Here is a 24,668-nt window from a genome sequence, read left to right on the forward strand (position 1 = left end):
TGCGGCACGGCGTGGCATGGTGTGGCACGGCACGACCGGCACGGTAGAGGCACGGTGCAGCACGGCACGGCCTGGCGCTGCCCTGCCCGGTCCAGCCCGCCCAGCACATCATTGCCCGGCCCGGTCCAGCACGGCACTGCCCGGCCGAGGCGGTGGCCGCGGGGGCGGGGCCCCAGCCTCGGGGGCGGGGCCTCGCGCCCCGAGCGGGCGAGTCGGCGGGCCGGAGGGCCGCGGGATGCAAATGAGGCGTGCCGCGATTGGGCGGCGGGCGGCGGGCGGGGCCCGGGCGGGGCCGCGCTGGACGGGGCGGGCGGCGGCGGGGCGCGCAGCTGGAATGGGGCGGGCGGGAGCGGGGCGCCCGGTGCAGCTGGCGGGGGGCGCCGGCCGCCCGCCATAAAGTGAATGGCCAGGGTGAATGGGAGGCAGTCGGCCGGCGCCCTCCGCCCCCGCCCGTGAGCCGCGGCCCGGCAGCCAGGCAGAGAGCCCGGGCAGCCGCGGGGATTTACTTTCCGACAGCGGCCGCGCAGCGCGGGTGCCGGGGCGGGGGCCAGCTTCGCCCCTCTCGCAGGATTAAGGCCGCCCAGCTGAGGCCGCATCTGGAACCGCTGTAAGTGCCCCTCCGTGCCCGACCTCCTGGGTGGGGTCCCCTGCTTCCCCCCGGCCCGTCGGTGCCCGCCCGGGCGGGCGGCGCCGGCCGCCCCAGCCCCTCCAGAGCTGGCGCCGGGCAAGAGCATCCCCGGCGGGCGGCCCGCGAGCGGGGCTGCTGCGCTCCCGCCGGGGCCCGCTCTCCGCCGCCCCCCGGGGAGGCAGGGGGAGAGCGGGGATCGGGCCCTGCCGCGCCGTCGGGAAGGGGCGCTGCCGGGACGGCTCCCATCGCCGGCGGGGCGCCGCGCCGCGCCTCCCCCGCGCTGCCCTCGCGGGCCCCGGCGGCCCCTGCCCGCCGCCGCCGCGGTGCCGCTGCCCCGTCCGCCCCCTCGGGGCGGCCGCGGGCCCCTCCCGGCAGGCGCTCCCGGAGCCGCTCGCAGTTGCTAAACTTAGTCATTTTTCCACTCAGGCGAGCGCGGCCGCGGCTGTTTAAATTAGCCGGGGCTCGCTGTAAATAACGGCGCTGCGGGCTGCCGGCTCAGCTGTCTGCAGGGTCCGGGGGAGAAGGGCGCGGGGAGCAGAGGCGGGGACACATCGCCTGGGAAAAGGAAGGCAGCCCGACGGCTTCTGGACAGTTGGATAAATGATATTTATGTAACGGGCTGGCTCCTGTTTACAGCAGAGCCGACCTCCCTGCAGCTCCGAGGAGAGGGCGAGCCGGCCCCCGCGGACGGGGAGGACCTGCCCCGGGACGCGCTCCGGGGGCCGGGGCCCGTCGTCGCTGGGAGTCCCGCCCGGGAACAAAAAACGCGGCCGGGGTGCGGGGCAAGGAGCGGGCGGCGGCGGCGGCGCGCCGGCCCCGCCGCGAGCTCCGAGCCGCCCCGGCGGAGCGGGGCCGGCGGCTCCCGGGCCTGCGGGAGCTTGGGCGGGCCCCGCCGCCTCCCCGCCTGCGCGCCCGGCCCGGGGCCACGGCGCGGACCGGCGCCCCTCGGCCCCGCGGGGCCGTGGGAAGCGCGGCCGGGCGCCCGACGGAGCCCGGTGCGGCGGCGGCCGTGGGCGCGCACCCCGGCGGGGCCGAGCCGCTTCCCCGCGTATTTCCCGCTCAACGAGTGCGGGGCCGGGGGGAGGCGCAGCCCGACATGTCGGGTGCCCTTCGCTTCGCCCTCCGCCCTTCGTCCTCCTCGGAGCGGGGGAAAGGGCCGTCCTCGCCCCGCGACTGGCCGCGGCGCCGGGGGCGGCGGGCGGCCGGCGGGGCCGAGCCGCGGCCCCGCTGCAGCTGCCGCAGCGGCCCGGGGAGGCGGCGGCCGGGGCCGGCGGGCCGGGCCGGGCCGGGCCGGGCCGGGCGCACCTGTCGGCCGCGGGCCGGCGCCCCCGCGCAGGACAGCTGGGCGGGCGGGCGGGCAGCCCGCAGCCCCTGCGGCCGCGCCAGGCCCGCAGATGCGCCGGGGGGGGGGGGTCCGTGCTGCCCCCCGACGGGGCCTGGGCAGCCCGGTGCGGGAGCCCCGGCTGGAGGCGCCGGGCCTTTCCCACTGTCTCGATGGGTTTGGGACCTTGTAGCGCTCGGCTCCGCTGGTGGGTGCAGAGCGACGAGCTGCTTCAGGACACTGGGCTGCGGCGGTCGGGGGCTTGCGCCCCGGCCGGGCTCCGGGGATTCTTCAAGCTGCCTGTGTGGGAAGCATAAACCTTTCCCTCACTCCCACTCCCCTTTCCCTCGGCTTCTTGCGGGGCTGCCTCCCAGGAGCAGCGCCTGGGATGCACGCGCTTTCTAAGCTGAGACTGGTACTGAAGGCAAAGTGCAGTGGCTCGGTGGGAACCAGGCTTCCCCCAGGCAGGCGCACGGTCCACACCTGGCCCCAATCCTGGAGAATGCTAGGGATGAGATGGCTTGATCCCCACTGTGATTTAGGGAGATGCTAAAAGGGACAGCTTGGGAAGGTGCCTTTCAGGAGCACCACCCGTGCTACTGTCCCACCTCCAGAAGGAACAGAAAGGACCATCTCTGTGGCAACGGGATTTGGGTCTCCCAGATTCCCCCCCAGCCTCTTGGCCTGTCTGCCAGGCAGAGGGATGGGTGTTCGTGCAGGCTCCAATGGTGTTGTGCTGTGAGGGACAAAGAGCTGCTTGCTGGCCCCTGGGGGTACAGCAGAGCGTGGTAGCTGCCTTTGGTCTCCACAAACGCGCGCAGAAATGGAGCAGGGTTTGATTTTTCGTTAGCAAATGGTCATGCCATGCCTGGTACTGCTTACAGGGAGGAATCTTTCCCCAACACATCCTGGAGTGGCATCTGGGAAAGGGCAGTGTGTTTCCTGCTGTTCCCAGTGTTACTGGGTCTGCACTAGCAGCCTCAGACGTGCAGCCCAGGCTCCTCTCCCTTGAAAGCCCACCTATACCCCTGTAACGGAGTTATCTCCTGTCCAAAGCACTGATTTAAAAACCAGAATTTTGTGCTTCAGCAGAGAAATAGTTGTAAGTCTCACTTAATATCTATTACATTTCTATAAGGGCTTAATTCAGGCAATTAATAGTTCTGAAAATTGTGTCTAGATTGCAAGAGCATTGGTTAACGTACCCTGCAGGGAATCGGCAAAAAAGAGCAGCATCTTTTATATCTGTCAGATGCTACCCAAAAGCTTGAGATTGAGAGGTGAGGCTGGCTTTGGAGACTGCCAAAAAGAAAAAAACAGAAACCTGATCTAGGAGAGCGCTCCAAAAGGAAGATGAGATGAGCTGGGGACATGAGTTCTGTCTCGTGACCTGGCACATGTGCCCTGGCTCTTGGGGACAGGGGAGGTACCCGGGCTGGGAACGAAGCCTCACGCAGGGCAGACTGGTGCTTATTACCCTGCGCGTCCTGGTTGGGGAAGGCAGCAGGATGAGACCGCAGGGCTGGGGAGGGGGAGTCAGGAACAGGAGGCTGTGGTGTATCCGAGCAGGCTCAGTGATTATCTGGCTATTTTAAAAAGGGAGGTTGCTATTTACTTAGGGTCTGGTTGCAGAAGGGGCAAAGCTCCCACTCTTGCTGCGGGTTCCTGGGGCCCAAGGGCATCAGGCTCTGCCAGACCCGCGCTGTCACTTTTGGCCTGGGGACAGCGGGTTTCTGTGTGGCGCTGGGCTGTCCCTAACTCATGGTCTGTGTCCACCACCTAGCATCAAAGTTAGTGCTGAGGCTGTATGAAAAACACTCTGTTGTCAACACATGGCTGAAACGGGCCGGTGTTTCAGATGGCTGGAGAAAGAGGATTTCTGAGGCCAGCGCGCTGCGCCGCGCTTCCCTTCCTCGCCTTTGTGCGCCGCTCCCCTCGCCAGCACCCCTGCCCTCCCTCCTGCCTCACCTCTGAATATTAATGCCGCTGGCAGATTGGATAATAATGTGACTGGGAATTGAATGAAGCTGGTTATTAGCTCTTGGCTTCCTTGGGGCATTTAAGGGAGTCCACAGGCTGTTCCTGGAGGCTTGACAGCGTAAAGGTCCAGGGACGGACTGAGCACGCAGGCGGTCTCATCTGTGGGGAAGGAGCTGCTGGAAAGCTGCGTCTGCCTTTGACCCAGGAGGGAGACGGATACTGCAGCCTGCCCAGGGCTGCAGGTTCCTCTTAGATGGTTAGGGAGGGATCTGCTGTTTCTCAGTGTGTGCAACAATTAAGCATTAGAAGCTGTTTTCTAGAAGGAAATCGGAGATCTAGCTGGACAGAAGCCAAGAACTGTTCCCGTTATTATTGGGCTTTAAAAAAGAGGTACAGAGGTAGCATGTGACTACAGGGAGGGAAGTCCCCCTCTTCTCTCCCACTCCTGTTTTGGTGTTACCACCCAGCAGCTTTGCGTGAAGAGGGCCGATCCTTCACACACTGAGCAGGAAATTTCCTGCTGACTGGAAGGGTACAAGTTCAAGCTCAAAATGCTCATTATGGAAGAAGTGTGCCTTATTATGTCTCTCCTCATGACATACCTAGCTGTTGCATAGGTAGATCTCTGAATGCTCCAGCATGAAGAAAAATTTCTCTGTCTTGGTGGGGGGGAACTGAATTCTGGGGGAATTAACTGCTCTACCCAGCTTGCTCCAACAGACCAGCAGCAGAGCCAGATATACAGTCTCTGTCCCTTGACCCTCAATCCAATGCTCTCTGCCAGCTATCTCCCAAACCACTGCTCCACCAGAAATGAAACATTTATACCTTTTTAACTAGTGGGGGAAAAAAAAAAAAGAGAAACCATAGCTGAATTTGCAGAAGCTGCTATTAATTTTGTGCATCTGATTTCTGAAATGTTCAAAGTGTTCAGAAATGTAAAGGTGGTGCTGAAGCTCCTCCTGATCTCAGCTGCAGTTGACCCCCGTAACTGGGTCCTGCATGTATCAAATTAACCCTTCAACATCAGTGTCAGAGCTACTGCAAATGAGACACCTGTTTATAAACCTTTATTTTCTTATCAAAAACGTTCCACAGTCGCCAAACCTGAGAGCCTAAGAAACACTTATACCTCTTTGATATAGCACATGCTCTGCCCTGTTTCACATAGCCCTGATCTTGCAGACCACTTTTATTAAATAAATGTACTTATTTGCTACTTGCAGAGCATCAGTGGTATGGCATGGGCTGGAGGGCTCGGCGCCTGCGGAGCTGCCTGCAGAAATTTAAGAAGTGCAATGATGAAATAAAATGAATCACCCAAGAGTTCACAGTTACTTTGTCCTTCCTTTCTCCTCTTCGTTCCTTCCTTCCCCCAGTCTCATTTCAAGCAGAAGTGGCCCCACCCTTATCTCCTTTTCTGCCCCTTCTACTGGCGCTATTTATGCAAGTCTAATTTTAAGAAGTGTTTATAATCAATGTCCAGCGAGACGCATGAGGATTTAACTATAAATCAAGAGGACCTATCTGTTTGTGTGGACGTTTTTATTTACTCATCCTTCAGAAAAACAAATAAACAGAGAACCCCTTCCAAATAAACCAGCTTCCCCACTTAGATTTAACACACTTTACAATAAATTTCTTTTGTTTTAGCCATTTTTATTTCCTGTTTGTTTCTGAGCTTAGGCTTGACAATGAAAACCACATGAAATTCCCTTTTTGTTCCATCAGTTTTATTTTTGGTGCCACAATATTCAAACTTCCAATTCTACAAGACATTTTTTTGTATGTGCATTTATGGCAAGTTTTTTTTTTTTCTTTAAATAAATTCATGGAAGCTTTCCTCAGAAAATATAAGACTTTCTAGAGGCCTGGGTGTAGCAGGATGGTTCAAGCTGTAAATACTGAATGTAAGCTACGTGCATAGGGCCGTAATAGCCAGCCTGGGCGCAGAACCCGTACCTAACTAGGGAGAAACTGTGCGGGCAAAATGAAGAACGTTACGTGCTTTTGTGTTCGCTTTAAAAGAGTTTTGCAGCTTAATTTCTGTCAGTGGGTTTTAATGGCGGTGTTTAAAAACCCACCCCTTCCAGGGCCCGAGCTCGGCTGTGCCGTTAGCACCGGGGCGTAGTGGGGCTGTGCACCGGCGGAGGGAGGGTTCGGGGGTCTGTTCGCAGCGCCGTGAAGTCGCGCAGCCTACGCGACTGCAGGCTCTTAGGCAGAGTTGGGTTTGGACGAGGCTGAGGTATTTCTCAGCCGCCAAAGGAGACGGGCTCACCGGCGGGCGTAGCTGAGGTGGTGCCACCGAGGCGGCAGGATTTTGAGACAGCTCACTTCCCTCTTCCCGGCCCTTTTCTCGCTGAGCCGCTTTGATGGGATCGCCTGAGGGACGGACTGAATGAGTAATTAGGGATCTGCAGTTTTCTTTCTTACCCACCCAAAACGCCTACCTCCCAGGGCTCAGTACGGGATGCAGCACATAACGGATGGAAAAATGAAGGATTAAAAAAAAAAAGGAAACAGCGTGTGTATGCAGTCCTTAAGCAGCACAGGGCGTTTCAGTATCCTGAAAGACAAAACCTCTGTTCTGCTGCTTCTGCCCCCCCAAATGTACAGAGCCAGCGCCGTTCGCCGGGGCCTCGAGAGGGCCACCTGGGCGGGAGGCTGCAGGCGGCGGCGCGCGCCAGGCGTCCCCCTCCTCGCCTTGCGAGAGGCACAATTTACCCGTTCGCTTTGGGCAAACGGCGCGAAAACCGGTCCGTCCGTGGGCCCAGTCCTGCCAGCCCTCTGAGCACGGGCTGCCGGCAAAACGCAGCGGGAGGGCGGTCAGCGAGGAAGCGCAGGATCGGACCCAATGGTGTTTGTCGTGGGGAGGGCTAATCGCCTCCCTCGGCCCCCTTCACACAGCGTCTGGGTAAACAGACTGACCTTCAGGGCATGTCGCAAGGGCCATAAAGGAGGAGCGGGGGAAGCGAGCTGCAGCTTCGGTCCCGGGGACGCCCTCCTCCCCCCTGCCCTGCAAACGGAGGGGCTGCCCGCTGGCACGTGTTTGCTCCCCTCTTCCCCTGGATACTGCCGGCTGAGCTCATCTGCTTGTTTTATTCACGGCGGTCTGTGTCCTGCAAGGGTTTTCCTGCCAGAGAGCTTTAAAAAAATTTAAATATAAATTGCTTAGGGGGGAAAAAAAAAAAATCCATCAGGAAACCTTACAGCCAGGCGCAAGAGACATCAGCTCCCTCCGGCGCTGCCGGTTTGCACTTTGAGACAACACGTCCCTGGGAGCGAGCCGGCCGCTTCTGGGCTCCGGTAGCCTTGAGCAGCCAAGCCGCTCGGCCAGCGCGGCTCATCAGGCCGCCACGGCACCCCTAGCAGTTTCTCCCTTGCCCTTTGCAGCCCCGCAACCCGCTCAGCTCCACAGGGCTGTTTTAAAACAACGACCCAGCACCACTCCCCCCCCCCCCCCCCCAAAAAAAAAAGATCCCATCTAGCTGTTGCTTTTGCCAAGTTTTGTCACAGACCAAATGTTTACGATCAAGTCAAACTCTCCAGAAAGGCTGTGCAACAGAACCGCTGACGGGTGGCAGACGCGGGCGGCTTGGCGGTGGTCAGTGCCCCAAGGCCGGAGAGCCGCGGAGGGGGGGACGCGCCGCCTGCATGGCGCAGCCCGCCTGACCTTCACCCCTACGCATCACCCGCTTGATTAGGGGCTTTCTTGGGCTTGTTTACTAATTGTGACAATCATTTACATCGCCAGTAACATCTGAGTCATCTGCTGCCCTCCATCTGCATACAAAGCTCGCAGCCGGCAGCTGGAGTTGTGTAGCTCCAGCGCTTGAGCTCACAGTCTCAGCCGCCCTGAAATGGGCCAGCTTTACAGCTGCAGCGATACAGAGGAGAGACACAGAAATACCGCCGGCAGTGCAATCCCCCCCCCCCCCCCCCCCGAAACGGGAACGGTTTCCTTACGCTGCTGGAATAATTGGACAAAGTCATACAATCAGCCCAGTAAATACAGCAAAGCTCTCCGATCCACTGATGCCAGGCCTGGCCGCCCCGTGCACAAGCGGACAGCGCTGGTGGGCCGGGTGCGGGGGTCCGGCCGTCCGAGAGGCCGGGCTGCTCGCAGGCTGCGCTCACCTTTCGGTCCTGCCAGCGACCTGCTTTGTAACCGTGTCGTGTTGCTCCCGTCCGCCGTGCTGCTCAGGGCGTGCGCGAGCGCCCGTGCCTTTGACTGCCCACCGAAGGCGGGTGGCAGTCCGGGTGCAGCGTGGCTTTGCTGTTATTTCTCCCGCACCGGTGCAGGCAGATCCCGCGGTGCTCACACAAGTCACTTTGAGAGTGGTCTGTCCGGGCTGCCGGCCGGGCAGGGGCAGGCAGGATGAGCGGAGTCGGTAGGCAGGGGTCGGGCAGAGCCCGCTCTCGCATTAGCCCGTCCTTTGTTTCAGTCAGGGGATTCTCCCAGGCAAAATTTCTATCTGAAATCAGTCTCTTTTCTGCCTTATCAAAAGCAAAGCAGTTAATTCCTCCAAAGGACTTTTCTGCACCATAATCACAAACTCTTGTTTGTGCTCCCAGCACTTCTGCGCGATACTACTTAACCACACCGGTAACTTTGTGCAATTGTAAGTTTTTTTTCTGGCAAAAACTAAGCCTTTGCTGCTTTATTTTGTTCCAGATGCCTAACAAACAAAATAAGCCATAACAAAGCACAGCTTTATTAATATAGCTGCATAGTCTGTCAGAAAGAAAAATCACGCTCCTGGCTGATGCAGTCAAGGTGCCGAAACCCCAGCTGAGGCGGAGTACGCAAGGGATACAGGAAACGCAGTTGGACGCAGCACGATCTACGGTGCGAGTTTTACAAGAACATAACAAGTATGAGCATTTAGTTTAGCAAAAAACAACTTGGCAGAAAGTCTGGCAAGACTTTCCCTCTATGTTATGATTAGCTCTTCACTTCCAAAATTTTGGGCGCTGCTTCAAAAAACATCCAGGTAGGCTAACAGCAGCGCCGGGGTCCAAAGCTACGCAGCGTAACACAAATAGCTTGCTTTGGAACAAGCCAAGTAAGAGCGCCGTGCCCTGCCTCTGCAGACGCCTGGCCTCCCTCAGCCCCTGCCATCTAGCTCAGCGGAGCTGCGACCGTCGGCTCTGGGGGCTGCGGGCGCACCCGCCTCGGTGGAAACGCTGGGCAGGCCGGTCCGTGACGTGCGGTCACGCTTACACCACGGCTCTGCCCCGGCATGGTGCGGGACACGGAATGAGCGAGCAGGACACGTTCCACCGCCGGCTCTTCTGCTGCGGACGTGGGGACGGAGCTGGCAACCCTCGGGACGTTTCCACTGCGACAGTCCTCCGTAATACTAACGATTTATTAACCCTCTGCGGCCCGGAGCTGACATTTCGGCCATCGCCCCCTCCACGACCGCAGGCTTGTGTCGAAGCACGGGAAGCGGGGTGCTTGCTCCCGCCTTGTCAGCCGCCTCCAGCCCCCCGAGCACGCATTGGGCCGTGTCCAGCGAGGCTGCGCGTTACCCTAGCACCTCTTATCGGCGGATCTGGAAGCCCTTAAAGAAATTTTGCTTCGTTGCCTCTACTGGCTCACACAAGCTCATTAACATCATTTCCAAGATGAGGAACGGAGTCCCAGAGCAGCCAAGTGATTTTTAGCTACGTAAGCCGAGACGGTGCCGGCACCTTATCTCCTGATTGCCCAGTCGCGATATCGATGAAGTTCTCCGTGGAACACGGACGAATGGAAACAGCGATGGGAAACCCTCGCCAGAAGGCCAGCCCATGCCTGCAGCTCCCCGAGCGGGAGGCTCTGCAGCGAGGGCCTGGGCCGCCGCGGTTAACGTGGCAGCGAGCGCTGCCTGCGGCGCTCACAGACCTGCTCTGCGTGCGGGGAGGTGCTCGGCCAGCCCAGCCACAGCATGGTCTGAAACAACTTGCTCTGACAGTGATAAAACACCGAGCACCCTCAGGGAACTTGGGCAATTCCTACTGACAGCAGAAAAAAAATCCCAGGCTTCAAAGCAGCACCCAGCGCCACAAAATCACCCGGTGCCAGAGCTCAGGGGTTAGTGCCAAACTGCGAGGACTAAATCGAGAAATAAAGTTTATTATAAACTGTGACTCAGCCCTTGCTGGAGGCTGATGATCCAGTTATGAGTGTGCGCCTGAAAGTGCTGCTCAGCCAGCCCAGGGCAGTGCACGGCCTGAAGTTTTGGAGGCAGGCTGATTACTCGCATGTCCCGTAATGGATCTGTGCTCCGGGTAACTGGTTTGCTGCTGCTGTTTATCTTCCAGTGATTAATGGTCTCTCTTGGTTCCTGTTGCAATTCCATTAAGATTAGAGACTTAAAGTTACACTGAGAGGTTTTGCAGTAGATGACCCTGGTCTCCCCCTAGACTTATTTCTGTAGTCTTGAGGAAATGAAGATTAACTCTGGTCTTGCGTCCCACACCCTTTTTTGCTTTCTAGCTGCGGGGAAAGCGCCCCTAGCAGACAGCACACGTTCCAGCCAGTGAGGAAAGCCTGGCTCTCGTGGTACGTGATTCATGTGCCACGCACCCCGCAGCACTCAAAATCCCAGCCTACTGGCGCTCCAACGCACTGTCCCCATGGGCGAATGCACACGTGGACCGGGAGCACTAAATGCTTGCCCAGGAGGAGACTGGCGCCATCTCAGCCCAGTCCCCCTTCAGCGCGGGGCAGGGGGGAAGGTGGGGGCTGCTCCACCTTAGCTCAGCCTCTCTCGGAGGCCAAAGTACAAGTAGACAGATCATCTTCCTGAAAACGTACAGTTAAATAAACTCCCAAATGTTTATCTCTGCTAAAAGCAAGCCAGCCCACAGGAGAGAGGTGAGCATGAGAAAGTGCGGAGGCTTCTGAGACAGAAGAAAAACAATTGGTTAAACTCCATCAGGAAACTAGTTACTCCCAGCAGTTTGATTTTTTGGATTGATGGAGTAGGAAGAGACAGATCTGACCCTAAGAAGTCTAATGTAACATCATACCTTCACCCGGGGGGGGGGGGGGAGGGAGAAAAACCTTCCAAAACCAATTGTGTAACACCTTTCAGCTTGAAGGATAAGCCTAGACCGCTGGCAGAGACCAGCTTTCCCAAAATGAAGCCTGCAAGGACCACCACGCTGCAGGGACCACCACGCTGGCCAGAGGCAGCAGCAGCAGCAGCAGGGGAGGCTCCCAGCTCCGCATCCTGCATGGGTCTCCTGGAGGGAGCCCATGAGACCAGCTTTGCTCACATCCCCCGGTCATCGCTGCCAAGGGATCCCAGACCTCAGGTCCCTGCTGAAGCACCCCTGTATGCCCGTGGGAAGCCAGATAACATTGAGCAACTAAGTAGGCAGCCTTTTGCCTGCAGATAAACCTGCTGAAGCGGAGCTGTAGGTGCGCTCGGCAGCCCGCTCCCTGACGGCAGCACTGGGAATTCAGCAACACGCACTTGTCAATCTCAAGGCAGCTCTCAGTGGACAATATCTACATTACAAAAGCCACCACTATAATTAGCCTTACTTGGCTTGCATTCAGCTTTTATGTTTCCCTCTCGCCCCTCCAAAAAAAACAAGGAAAGGAATTTTTGCTCCTGGGTGATGGAGCAGAGTGTTACCGAGAATCAGGAGAGAAGTCATGGGGACTCGTGCCTTCCCCCCCCCCCCCCCCCCCCCCCAATAATCCCTTGTCCTGGAAACTAGAACTCATGCAGAAGAGTTGCCCTTCTCCTCCTGCCCCCGGTCACCCTGGCTTGGACAGTCTGGCACTGAGGCAAAATACAAAGGGGTTGAATTTGAAAAGAGAAAAAACCTAGAGCCAGAGCACCTCTCTTCCCAGCTGCCCGTCACAGCACCCATATGGGAAAAACTGGACAACTTCCACACTGCTGCTCCCTGTTACGCTGGTGGGTCCCCACAGAGACAGTCACTGGCACTGCCAGAAAGGAGCCTGGGAGAGGATGCATGCAGGTAGCGGCTTGGAGAAGAGGCCTGTTTGTTACAGATTTGGGAATCTTTATCTTGGGAGCAGTTAAGTGTGTAGATGGAAGGAGTTAAACATGCCAGAGCAAGTTAGGAACCAGAATTAATTTTACCAAAAACTGAAAGCTCTGAGCAAGCCTGGCTCCATGTTACTAGCACAGAAACTGTCCCTAAAGAAACCCTTCCTTTACGTTAAAAGAAGGTCAGGATGAAGACTCAGAAGGAGATAGTAAATTTGATGTTATCTAGAGACATTTCAGAGGTGCCAATTTCAATAACTCACCAAGAACAGACAAACAACTTGGTAGAAATGCTGTGAAGATTAAGTGTTGACTTTCTTAACATCTCTGCCTACAGTGAGCTCTATCCAATGTGGAAGAAAGCTCCTGTAATTAAATCCAAAAGGACTGCATAATCTAGAATAATATCTACAGCCTTTTGTGTCAGTGGCATGGGGGTGTCTTTGGGCAAATACACTGGGACAAATCTCATTGCAGAAATTTCCTGCAGACCTTCATAATGGTGCTAAGCGGATCCTCCTCCCCCTTCTGTTTTGCTCATCTATGATGTACTCATGGTAAGCTGAAAAGGCCTTGCTTAGTGCCACTATATAGTGGCACATGTAAAAGGTATATAACAACATATGTACTTCTATAATATCCTCTCTAAAATCCTTCAAGTTTTAAATTTAGTTCAAAAAGCAAATTTCTTCTGAGTCATAAGTCCTAGTTTCAACTTGAATATGGGCCACACTTTAAAACCAGTTTAGGTTTAACTAGGTCCCCACTGCATCTCTGAGGCAGGCTAAGCACAGTATGTTATGCCTACTGACATGGTAACCACTGCACTTGTGCTGTTCAGGATGGGGCATGAATTTTAAATATCAGGACCAGATTCCCCTGAGTTGTGTACCTTAAGTTGTCATTTTCTCCTATAAAACCAGTTGTAAAATACTCCCCTTCTGGTTTCCATGTCTCTACCCTAGTCTGTACAGGTGAAGATGATGCAAGACATGCAAAAAAAGCCTCAAAGCAAACAGGACCCTGCACAGGAGGACGCTCTCCTTCAGTTATAGCAAGGCAGGAGTCTGAATTCCTCCTTAAATCTGGTCCAGTACAGAGTCAAGCCCTAGAAGAGAGGAAATTGTGCTTGACAGATGCAATCATATGCAAATGGCTGTAGAAGAGGGGAAATTATCATCTACAAACATTGGGCAGAAATTCCATCTGCCGCCACCTCAAGAAGGCCTCTTAATAAATTCTGAGACAGCAAAGTGACACACATCTTAATCAAGACTTAATCCATGGAATTAATTCACTGCGCGTTTCTGCATAATTCCAAGAGAAATGCTAAAAGCCATGGCAGTATCAGCAGCAGATGGACTCCCCCTACTTCATGCAAAGGTATTAAAGAAAACACAGCCCCTGTCACATCACTTCGTGTACATACACATGGCAAAAAGCAACAGGGCTGTGCCCTGCTGCTGCCAGGAGCTTACGCAGTCTGCAGACATCAAAGGTCAGGCTTGCAATGAAGTGGAAATGGAAACCAGCCTCATGGCAAATATGGAGCCCCTGCCACTTCTCCCCAAGAGGAGATGAAAAGCTTGAAGCGAGGCAAGGGTCCGCGAAATCGGCACCAGGTTTGCTCTTTAGACGCGGCTTTTCAGAGAGATCTGACTGAGACCAGTGTCAGGACAGATTTGTCGGTACTGGGGAAGGACAGGGGATGGAGGTCAGGTGAAGGGGAGAACTGAAGGAGTACTAGAAAGTGAGAAAAAACTACTAGGGGGGAGGTTGTAACCAAGATCTGCTGCACAAACCAGGGAAGGACAGCCATTAGTTCCTGCCCTCTCGTCATGGCCTTGCAAACACTTTGCAGGTATGGGGTCAGTTTTGTCCAGGCCCTCAGCAGCAGCTCTCCTTGAGTTGACAGGAGATCTTAGACAGCTCTGAAAATACATTCTTAGTCACTGTCATCCATCTCCAAAGGAGGTGCATCAGCTATGTTATTGATCTCTTGTTTACATATTTAACGCTAGCACAGTCCAGACAAAATGCTTCCTTCAGAAGGCTCAGTCCCTGACACACATGCATTTGAGGGGTCCATGCAACCTTTTTAAAATGAGAACTCAATCTTCACAGGTGACCTCAACTTGTAATTTGCAAATCCCAAATGCCTCATCCAAGCAGCCCTAGGCCTGGAGGCCCCAGATCCCTGCAAGACATTGCGTCCATTGCTACTACGTTTTAGAGCAACAGGCTCCCTAGCTGGGAAAAGAGAGATGTTAGCTTGGGTGACAGGAGACTGAGAAACTGCTGTGCCCAACTGATCCTCCCCAAAGCTGCCAACTTTCAGAAACTATCAAACCTGTGTGTGCATACACGACAATACATCGTACTGCATGCAGTTGGATCACAAGCTGACACGGACTTCAGGGGAAATACAGGGCCAGCTCACCTCTCCGAGGGGATGTGGGGGGGAGGCTCATAACACCTCATGCCTCATACCTACCTCTCTCTGAGCTTCCAACATTGCTCTGAATGGAGCAGCTCTCAGCTAAGCTCTTCTCAAGAATATAGTCACAGACAGAGGGTTCAGGTGCCCCCGAGTGAAAACATGGCAAGAATAATTTATCCAGAGATAGAGAGATATGGAAAAAGGTGATAGAGGACTCCCAAGGGTGCCTGCAGATCCAGGGAGCAGCACCACCAGCTCTCCCAACTTGGATGCTTTCAGCGAGGAGCTGCTGCTTTGGCCAAGCTTACTTGTCCCCAGACACCCAAGGGTGCATAATGCGATTCCTGTGTTAATTCAGGCTCTGATGGTCCTCCTGGCCAAAGGGAATGGTGTTCACTTGCACGGATCTAGGTCTCCGCTCGTGGCACTGTTTGTACATGCAGGCATGCCTCCCTATTGCTGCCACGCACGGGAATGGTTTTCTTTCAGGTGTGTGCATGCGTGTCTGCGTTTCCAGTCTTCGGATTGCCTTTGCGTGTTAAACATTAGTCATACTTGACCAGCTTGTTGAGAAGTGAAGGAGAAAGGAGAGAGAAGGTAGGGCAGGGAAGATGGGGAGAGCGGGATGTCTGGGGAAGGTGCTAACAGCACTTGGCTGGCCCAGAACTACTTCCTCAGCTCTCTGTTACACAGTATGCTCCCAGCGTTGCTATTTCAGTCTGAATGTCACCTATAAATTGGAGGCTCTTTCTCTGAAGGCTGCAAATAGAAGTGCCACTAGATGATATTTGATTTATAGGGAGGCTAAGCAGAAAGCCTGGCATGCCCATTTTCCAGCCAGGAAACTCAGAGGAGTCCAAGGATCACACAGGGAGCCTTTGCTTTTCCTAGACCTTTCCTCAAGGGTTGGCAAGTCCCTCCCAGAAGGGGTGAGAAGAGGTCACCAACAGAGATTCGTCTCCTTAATCACCCTGTGGCTGCTTTTTCAGATTCCACCTCCTCCGTCACTCCTTCCTGCCTCATGGATTTCAACCTGCTGGCGGACTCGGAGGCTCGCAGCCCGGCCTTGTCTCTCTCCGACTCCGGGACCCCCCAACACGAGCACAGCTGCAAAGGGCAGGACCACAGTGGTGAGTAGTAGGTCACAGAGACCCTCTTCTTCCCCCACTGGGGAGGCTGGGGCTGGCTCCATGCAAGCCACATGTACTGCCCAGGTGTTCGATTTGGATGCAGTTGCCATCTTGCGGAGGGGGTAGCTTGCAAGGAGGTTTGTAGGGTCAGGACACCCGTTCAGAGAGGCTTAAGGCCCAAGGTACCAACGCAGAGAAAGCCTTTGGCTTACAGTGGGGCCCAGGTCCTTCAGGGCTCTATAGAAAATATTGTAAGTAACAGTTCCTTGCTCCAAGTTTGGATTTTTCAATCCAAATTCAAGCTTTTTCCCCTACAAAGGGGAGGCTGCCCTTCCACACCTCCTCAAGCAGCACAGCCTCTGACACACGAGGGTCCTTGCAGGTGGACCCAAGTGGCTGGCAGCTCGTGGGAGCTGGCCGCAAAGCTCCCCAGTGGCATGCTGAGCTGCAGCTGTATGCAAGCCAACGTGACACCTCTGAACACCATGGCAGGCATGGCTTGTTCCAGTAACAAAACACATCTGGAGCCAAGACCTGTCCCCAGGTCTTGGCTCCTTGCTCCTCTCTGGTAGAGGCACAGGAACATAACAAGCAATAAGGCAGGTGTCCCAGCGCAGCTGCGGGAATCCAACCCCCGTGGCCCTGCACTGGCTGCCGGGGCTGGGCCGCCTGCCCCAGCTCACCGATGGCACAGCGACACCCCTCAGCAAGTGGCACAGCTAGGAGCCAGGTAAGCCCAGGTCACTGCCCAACCAAGATTTTATTTTATTCACCTAAACCGGGGCTCCCAGAGGAGGAGAGCTCTCCCTGCAACGTGGAAAATCCCAGTCAAGGCAGGGAAGGCTACATCTAGGTATAAACCTTGCCCCTCCCCCTTCTCCTTTTAAACTCTTTAAACTGCTTTGGTTGAGTTTGCCTCCAGCTAACTTTCCAGGATCAGTCAGTAAGAAGGTTGGAGGAGAAATAGCATTTTACCCCAGCTTTAATTGAAGAAGTCTGGTTGCTTGTGCCTCACTGCAAGGCTTCGCAGTGAGCAGCAGGTTGCTCCTGTGCCAAGGAGGTGCCTAGCCTTCCAGGAATGGCCAAAACAAACCCTCAAATCTCCTTATCAGGCTGTGAAGAAGAAACATCACCATTCACATCTGCTCAGAAATTAGCTACCAAATGATATGAGTTCCTCTAGTATTTGCATCTGTTGATGACTCTTCCTCTGCAGAGTGAGTGCCCTTACGCTGGACGCAACAGGATGACGTGAGCTCTCCCCCTCAAGCCGCCCGCTACTGCCAACGCAAGCAGAGGCAAACGGTGGGGACAACCTGCTTCTCCCCGTGTAAAGCCTCCAGGCTCACCCGCATGTAAAAGCTAATGAGCATAATGATGCAGATTAAAATTCCCTGGAATAAGTACCCTAAAGGGAGTTACCCCGGGATAGCTATGGTCAGAGAATTCACCAGCTGAATTCCCCGCTGCACGTGTACCTTAGTTGGGCAAATCCCCAAGGTTAGTGGCTCCTAGTCAGCTGTTTTGGATGCACAACATTCGTCTCAATTCAAGTGGCTTTCCCTATCAAGCCCACCATGTCATTGCACAGAACTGCCAATTTAGGTGCTGACTTTTTTTTCCATGCGGCCTGAGCAGCTAATTCCAGCTATGACTGCAGTAGTTTCATTGAGGGGGCGAACGTGCACGAGATATATTCCACAACCTATTTTAGGTTGACAATAAACGCTTGCTGCCTGGCTATATCACTCCCTGCTGTCTTAAATAGTCTAGAATTAAAATTGTCCTGGGAGGTGGCTCTTTGCCAGTGTTACCTGCATGCAAAGGCTGTCAGCTGGCGTATGCACATCCAGAGAGGCAGGCGGCATCCACACAAGTGGGGCGCATGCCACCAGTATCAGCAACAGCAGAGAGTGCACCACCGAGGGCTGCCTGTACAGGGCAGGGCTGCATTTCTGGAACTTCTTGCCTCTCTCAGAAAAAGCAGCCCTACTTTTTCTTGGCTCCCCTTCCTTCATCTGCAGAAAGAGACACCCTTAGAAATGGAGCATAAACATTTCTTGTCCAGGCTCAGCTCGCAGAGATCCTTAGTGACCTCTGATTGCATTGAGCAGTTTGTAACACCCCCTTCTGTTAGCTTCATCAGGCAGTGCAGTTCAGGAGGAGTGCGAGAGAGAAGAGGGCAGGAGGGGAGGAAGTAAGGAACTGCCCTCCCTCACCTCCTATTCTGCTACTCAGAGTGAATTCAGGGCAGCCTACAGCATCCTTCATTCCCCGTGAGGTCCCTTGTTCGCCTGTGCCACCACAATTTTGCACCCTGCTGTAATGTCAAAGCTCTGCAACTTCATTCCCACTACCCCAGAAGGTATGGAGAAGATGAATACTAAAGCTAGATACTTGGTTACTTCTCCTACCAAGCTGTAGTACCTTTGCTCCGTTCTCATTCCCTGTTTGGTATAATTTCTTCCTGCATGAAGAAGGGCAGTTCTGAGCAGAACCTCCCAAATAGGGCACAGCACTTCAGTTCTGGCAGCAGCCCTTTTGGAAATCCACGTTTGTCTCCCATGTATAAATCAGGGATAATTAACCGAGACTTAGCAGATGAAGGGACAACATTCAGTTTGTTCGTCCATCTGTACTGAATTAGTTTGAATAACTAGCTCAAATGGGGCAGCATCACTCGCCTTTAATCTGTGTTAGAGATGGATAATGTAGGAATTTCCCTCTTCCAACACTGGCTTAGAGCATCGAGCTATAAGAAGTCAGATCTATCTCTGTAGCAATGACCACTACAAACAAAAAAAATCCACATTAAGACCATGCTTCCAAGAGTTCTGCTGGAGTTGGGATCCTCATATGAAGATGCTCATGGTAGCAATGAGAGCACCACGAGACTGCAGCCAGCCTCAGCTTGTCTACACCTTGGGTCCTGTGGCTTCTTTTAAGTGCACCCAAATTCTCATGCTAGTACAACACCAATGGAAAGACTAGCTCAGTCCTGGCATTGGAAATGGGAGATAGCACCTTCCTGCGCAGCACTACCAGCTGCTGTGAGCCAACACATGGTAGAAACCTCTCCAGTGGTCTCAGAGTGGTTTTGAATAGCCAGCTCGCTCTCTTCGCGTTAGTTTTCCTGCTGTCTGCTGATGGAGAGCATTAAATGTGCCACAGAAGTGGAGGTGGCTGGAAGTGGAGGTGGCTGGTGGGGAGCATATGGAAACTCCACATTTGTTTCTGAGTGTATGCACTACACAGGCAGAAGCAATCTCTCCAGACCCAGGTCCAGGTTTACCTCCGGGAAGAGCAGGTGTCTCCCCTGCCAGTGTTCTCCATGACTCTGGCACACTCCCCTTGGAGGAAGGCAGGTGCAGAGGAAAGGAGGGTTTTCCCAGGAGTGGCATGGGGAGGTTTCCGAATTAACATGCTGCCACAGGAGTCACGTAGTGGCTGGTAACAGCACCAGGTTCTTGGGACAGGTGCCTCTCTGAGGGCCTGGCTGCACGAGGAAAGTGTCTGCTGTTGGGTGCAACACAGCCCAGCCCTGCAGCAGCTCCTCTTCCTTGCTGGGCTAAGGTGCTTTTCAGACTCTCTTATGCCCTCTCTCTTCTGGTTGGCTTTTATAGGACTTGCTATTTCCAAAGCACATCTGTTTGTCTTGAAGAACCTCTTTTCTCACCCAGCCACATTCCACGTTCCTGTTTTCTTGCCTCCCTGCTTTCTAAGGGGCTCTGTAAGGTAGTTTCTGTGTTAGGATTTTTCTGGACTTTGAAGTCTTTTAAACTAGCTTCCAATTTACCAAAAACAAACACCCCCCACCGCCACACACACACAAAACACACTCGCATCCGAATCTTGGCAGAGCAATTCTTGTTATCTTTGAAGTTACGCCTCCCAAATGCACCACTTTGGCAACTGTTTGCAATAACGTCTACTGAGCTTAGTTGAATATTTCCCACTGGAGAAGAACATCTTCCCCCTTCATTGAAAAAATGATTTTCAGTTGAATCTATCTTACCATGCTGCTACATCAGCGGGAGGAGGAGGAGGAGGAGGAGTTGAACATCAGAAATGTTTTCTTTTCACTGGAATAGTTTTCTTCTGTGCTAATTTTCATCTTGGTTCCCAGCAGATCTTTTAAACACAAGCTCTTGTTATTGTTCCTGTGCTCTGTCCTCCATTCATTGCCTGAGCAACTACATTGTGATGCTCTCTCTTGATGAGGGAAAAAAAAGTCATATTTGCGTTCTGCCCCAGCTCAGAGGGTAACGGCGACCCAGGAGGGGCTGCAGCACAGAGAAGCACTTGGCTTTGCTGACCTCTGCAGCAGCAGCATCGCAGCAGTGGCAGCCTGGAGCTCGGCACAAGCAGATGTGTACAGGCTTGGGCTCAATGACCAGCAGGGCATGCTGATGAGGCGACTTTTAACTTTTCAGTTAGACAGCCATGCACACAGTGGAGAAAATTTCAAAGTGTTCACTGAAGGAGTAACAAAACAAAAATGTTTCCTCTGAGAGGAATCTCTGAATGAGGAGGAGGGCGGGGGTAGAAAGAGAGATGCTGGAATATATCATGGTAAGGTCTAAGAGAGGCCAAAACATCCTCCTTGCCCTACTTTTTAAAAAATAAAAAAAGGGCACCTAAGTAAAAAGGAATGAGGGAGTGGGTAGCGAGGATAAAAATTGGTGCTTCTCCAGTTTGGATTTTGAGAGCAACTTGTTATCATTGGCAGTTTGCCTTCCCCTTTCACTTCTCTGCTGATTCAAATCCTTTGATCACAATCAGTTAAAAAAAGAAAAGAAAAAAAGACTATTTGAACTTTTTGTTGTGTCACAGATGACACTTTCCTTTCAGCTTTTCTAAGAGGAGCCTTAGACAGACATAAGCACAGTTGGAAATAGCCAGGTATACAGCTAGGTAAGTTCTGCCACAATCACTCAAAGCCTTGGGACGTTTTTCAAGGATGGGCTAAGTGATGTGAACTCCCACTTCACATCCATGACCCACACTGACTACTTTCTCTGTCCTTTCTCCCCCTCTCCCTTTCAACCTGACCTGGAGGCTTTTCTAGAAGAAAATCTCCACCCAGCTAACAGAGTCCAGTTTAGAACTGATATCAAACAAATGGTGCAGGAAGACACAACAATGCCCAAAACAAACAAAAAATCCCAATGGTTTACACTGGGTTGACATCAGCTGAACTCAGGAGCAGGGAGCAACTTAACTGCAGTAAATGAAAATCAGAGTTCATCCACTTGGACTTTCATATCCGTTACACAAGTTAAACCAGGCCAAACAGCACTATGTCAAGGGGAAGTGTATTTTGATGCGAGGTGGATGCTCGCTCACAAAGCTAGCGAGGGAAGGGAACAGGAGCCTTCCCCCCGGTCCAGCCACGCTGCCGGTGACCGCAGTGGGAGGAGGCCTTGCAAAGCACATGCTGGTTACCCTGAGGATGGGTCCCGCTGAACGCATCCAAGCCCCAGTGCTAATCCAAGGGATTTCTCCTGTCTTTGTGTTTCTCGCACAGACACAGAGAAGTCCCAGCAAAACCAGACAGACGACTCCAACGCCGAGGACAGCTCGCTCAAGAAGAAGCAGCGGAGGCAGAGGACTCACTTTACCAGCCAGCAGCTCCAGGAGCTGGAAGCCACTTTCCAGAGAAATCGCTACCCAGACATGAGTACCAGGGAGGAGATCGCAGTCTGGACCAACCTGACGGAGGCACGAGTTCGGGTAGGACTGCAGCTCTCTCACCTGTCCCGTCCTTTAACACAGCCTGAGCTTGTTGAAATTGGCTGCGATACAAACCTGCTGTGCCCACATCCCCCAGCCTTAGCCTTGTTAGCGTGGGTGCTCTTTGGGGTAGTCTGAACCACAGTGCAGTCACAGGCCTCATGTGGCAGAGCTCCAGCTGGGCAGAGAGCTTCTCTCTGCTACTAGAAATAGGAGCTAGCGGCACCATGAATAGCCTTCCAGCAGCTTCCACGCTCCAGGAAGTTGTATTATTCAAGTCCCTTTAACACTAACAGGTTTTCCTGCTAGAAGACAGACTTCTAATGTCCCTCCCCCCAACAAGCCGAGATGAAATCAAAGTGAGAGGGTTGATTTCCTGCAGCTTGGCAGCTCTCAAACCACATCCCCCAAATGCCTTGCTTGCAAGACACACAACCCCAACCTCCTGTGCAGTGGTCACCTGGAAATGCAGCAAGTATTTCTTCCCTTTTCCCCATGTAAAGGGCATTTGTTTGTTAAGTAAGATAGGTCAGAAGGCAGGTCTTGGGGGCTTGGAGGTCTCAAAGGCTATCTCCATTAGCTCTGGCCTGTGCCAGGACACAGATACAGATTTCCTGCCCTTTGGTAGCAACCGAGAAACAGACTTCAGACATAAAAGCTCTTGGGGCTTTGGCTGCATCATTTAAAACATCATATCCCCAGTGATCATCTCACCCCTCTGTCAGAAAGGCACCCTCCCACAGAAGGGAGGGAGGAAACAAACACAGGCCAGGTCCTTGGTCAGACCTCAACCACTCCTTGGTCTCCTGCATCAGTTTACGCCAGATGAACCTACTGTAGCTACAGCACCCACAAGTCAGAGCTACAGCGGAGACTAGAAAGAGCTCTGGTAGGAGGCTGCTGAATGTGCCACTTCTGTAGGGCCAGCACCGCTGTCTGGCATCAACGTCCATACTGTAGGGTAGGACTGAGTGCCTACAGTAAGTCATGAGCATCACCCAATAGGTGGCCTCAAATATTGTAGGCTTAGTCTGCGTATTGTGAGTAGCAGTGCTTGGGTTTAGATCTAGGTGATGATTCTCCCCAGAAGATGACTCTGCAGCCCAGACGTAGCACTGCCAGCCATTCCTGATGCTCACTCTCCCTATTGACCAGCTCCCTGGGAACAGCTTCAGGCTCTTCACTGCTCCCTGCCTTGCTGGGCCAGGAGACTGAGGCAAAGGCTGCTCCAGGTGATAACCCAGAATGATTCCCTCTCCTCTCCCTTCTCTTTCTCTTGCAGGTCTGGTTTAAAAATCGCAGAGCTAAGTGGAGGAAACGGGAGAGAAACCAGCAGGCTGAACTGTGCAAGAACAGCTTTGGAGCACAGTTCAATGGACTGATGCAGCCTTATGACGACATGTATTCTAGCTATTCCTACAACAACTGGGCCACCAAGGGGCTTGCCACCAGCCCCCTCTCAGCCAAGAGCTTCCCTTTCTTCAACTCCATGAATGTCAGTCCTCTCTCCTCCCAGCCAATGTTCTCCCCACCCAGCTCCATCGCCTCCATGACCATGCCTTCTTCCATGGTCCCTTCGGCAGTGACCGGAGTACCGGGCTCCAGCCTCAACAACCTGGGAAACATCAACAACCTGAACAGCCCAAGCCTCAACTCCGCCGTTTCATCCAGTGCCTGTCCTTACGCCTCGACGGCCAGCCCCTACATGTACAGGGACACATGCAACTCCAGCCTGGCCAGCCTGAGGCTGAAGGCAAAGCAGCATGCTAACTTCACCTACCCAGCGGTGCAGACAGCAGCTTCCAATCTGAGCCCTTGCCAGTATGCCGTGGACAGACCTGTATGAAGGGCTGCCCTCCACCAACCGGGGACTTGACCTTAGCCTGACAAAAGGAGATCTTCAGCCCTACAACAGCATACATCCTGCAGAGAATGAGAGTGAAAGAGAGTGAAAGAGAGGAAGAGTGAAAACGAGAGAAAAAGAGGCAAGCAGGCAGATGGACCTCTATGAAGATTTGTCTAACTATCGTATGGTGAATTTTGACTGTCTTTCCCCTTCCAAACCCCTTCCCCTCTTGCCCACCAAACCTCCTCCCTCTTGGTAAAGAAACCAAAACAGTCTACTGGAATCCTTGTGGGGAAATAGGAGCCCCTGACGTGCGAGGTGCCTGACCCACGGCAGCAAACCTGAGCATATTTCAGTCTGACCCTCCAGCCCTCCAGGTGTGAGAGCTCCCCACTCCCTTCCCTGGGGACAAGGGGGCCTGGGAAAAGTAAGCAGCCAGACATTGCAGTTATAGGGAACAGCCAGGGACAGGGTAATATTGTGCTGCTACTCAATGCTTGGTTGACCCCTTCTCCTCACACGTGTGAAGTTGTTGGATTTTAGGTAAAGACAACTTGCTCATTTATTTGTCACACAGCCAATCCTGCAGCCAGTAAGGACCGTGCTGCCTCAGTTGATTGGCACATCTCTTTATAACGCATATATACGCATGGCCATTAAGACTTGAAGCCTTTAGGGACTGGGAGTTGTAAGGATATAGAATATGTGTGTGTATATATTTTATATATATACAAATACATATATAGACATATATATTAAATATGCTTTTTTGTTTTGTACATGGAATAACCTATGAAGTAGACCTTAAAACCAAAAACCCCATAAAACAAGCATGTCCACCAAGGCGGTGATCTGCCTGTCATGCTTTACTGCTTCAGTCATTTCCAGTCAGATAGGAATTCCTTTGCCTGTGTACATCCAAAGCACTGCCTTTTGCGACGATCAGCTCCCACTTGCACAATCCTCCCCTTCCCCTTCCCCAAATCCCATTTCAAAAAAGAAAATAAAATGAAAGTTGGCACAATCCCGTGAAGGCTTCTGCCTGTCTGGTTATTGAGAGCATGAGCCTGTGTCTAAAGGTTCAGAAATCACACACCAGCACCCAGCGGGAAAGTGAGCGTCCTTCAGGAGCACCAGCGAGGCAGTTTGAGTCGGGACAGGGGCCTGACATTTGAAGGAAGCATCTTGGTGATGCACCTACAAATCAAAACAACCGGCTCTTCAGGAGGGCAGAGGCGCAGGGTGACAGTGCAGGGAAAACAAGCCCCCTCCCCGCACCTCTGAGCGGACAGGTCGAGCCTCTCCTGGCTCAGGCTTGCTCCCGTGGGCTGGACGCGGCCACTGCCTTTCAGCCCTGCAGCCTAGGGCAGGTCAGCCCCTCCGGACACCCTGGCCCCAGAGGACCACCTGTAGTGGAGAGAGAGGCTGCAGCAACCAGCTTTGCCAGCCTGCATGTGCATTGCCTCTTTTGGGAAAGCTGTGAAAACAGAGCCAGCTCTTCTGTGATGTATGTGCACCAGCAGGGCCCATTGCTTCAGCTGATGCCGCTGGGCCCTCGGAGAAACCAAGGAA

At 53.7% G+C, this 24,668-nt stretch overlaps 1 protein-coding gene across 3 annotated transcripts; it reads left to right on the forward strand.

The window, feature by feature from the left end:
• The first annotated feature begins 321 nt into the window (after positions 1-321).
• On the forward strand, positions 322-24,127 carry PITX3 (paired like homeodomain 3). Of its 3 annotated transcripts, XM_068950298.1 has the most exons (5): positions 332-607; positions 8,605-8,778; positions 15,377-15,517; positions 21,045-21,250; positions 22,533-24,127. In XM_068950298.1, exons 3-5 carry the CDS (start codon positions 15,409-15,411, stop codon positions 23,094-23,096), a joined length of 879 nt encoding a protein of 292 aa, XP_068806399.1. In that variant the 5' UTR covers positions 332-607; positions 8,605-8,778; positions 15,377-15,408; the 3' UTR covers positions 23,097-24,127. The 3 variants fall into 3 exon arrangements, with proteins under 3 accessions (XP_068806398.1, XP_068806399.1, XP_068806397.1); XM_068950297.1 differs by lacking the exon at positions 8,605-8,778 and having other exon boundaries at positions 322-607; XM_068950296.1 differs by lacking the exons at positions 332-607; positions 8,605-8,778 and adding an exon at positions 10,964-13,330.
• Positions 24,128-24,668: the final 541 nt, after the last annotated feature.

This window comes from Struthio camelus, chromosome 7 (genome assembly GCF_040807025.1).
Source record: "Struthio camelus isolate bStrCam1 chromosome 7, bStrCam1.hap1, whole genome shotgun sequence".
Lineage (NCBI taxonomy): Eukaryota > Metazoa > Chordata > Aves > Struthioniformes > Struthionidae > Struthio > Struthio camelus.

Excerpts from the sequence above, each read along its gene's own strand:
- PITX3 (XM_068950296.1), top strand. The coding sequence starts at position 13,231 with ATGGAATTAATTCACTGCGCGTTTCTGCATAATTCCAAGAGAAATGCT. Across the intron at positions 15,518-21,044 it reads CAAAGGGCAGGACCACAGTG|ACACAGAGAAGTCCCAGCAA; the intron begins GTGAGTAGTAGG and ends TTTCTCGCACAG. Across the intron at positions 21,251-22,532 it reads TGACGGAGGCACGAGTTCGG|GTCTGGTTTAAAAATCGCAG; the intron begins GTAGGACTGCAG and ends TTTCTCTTGCAG.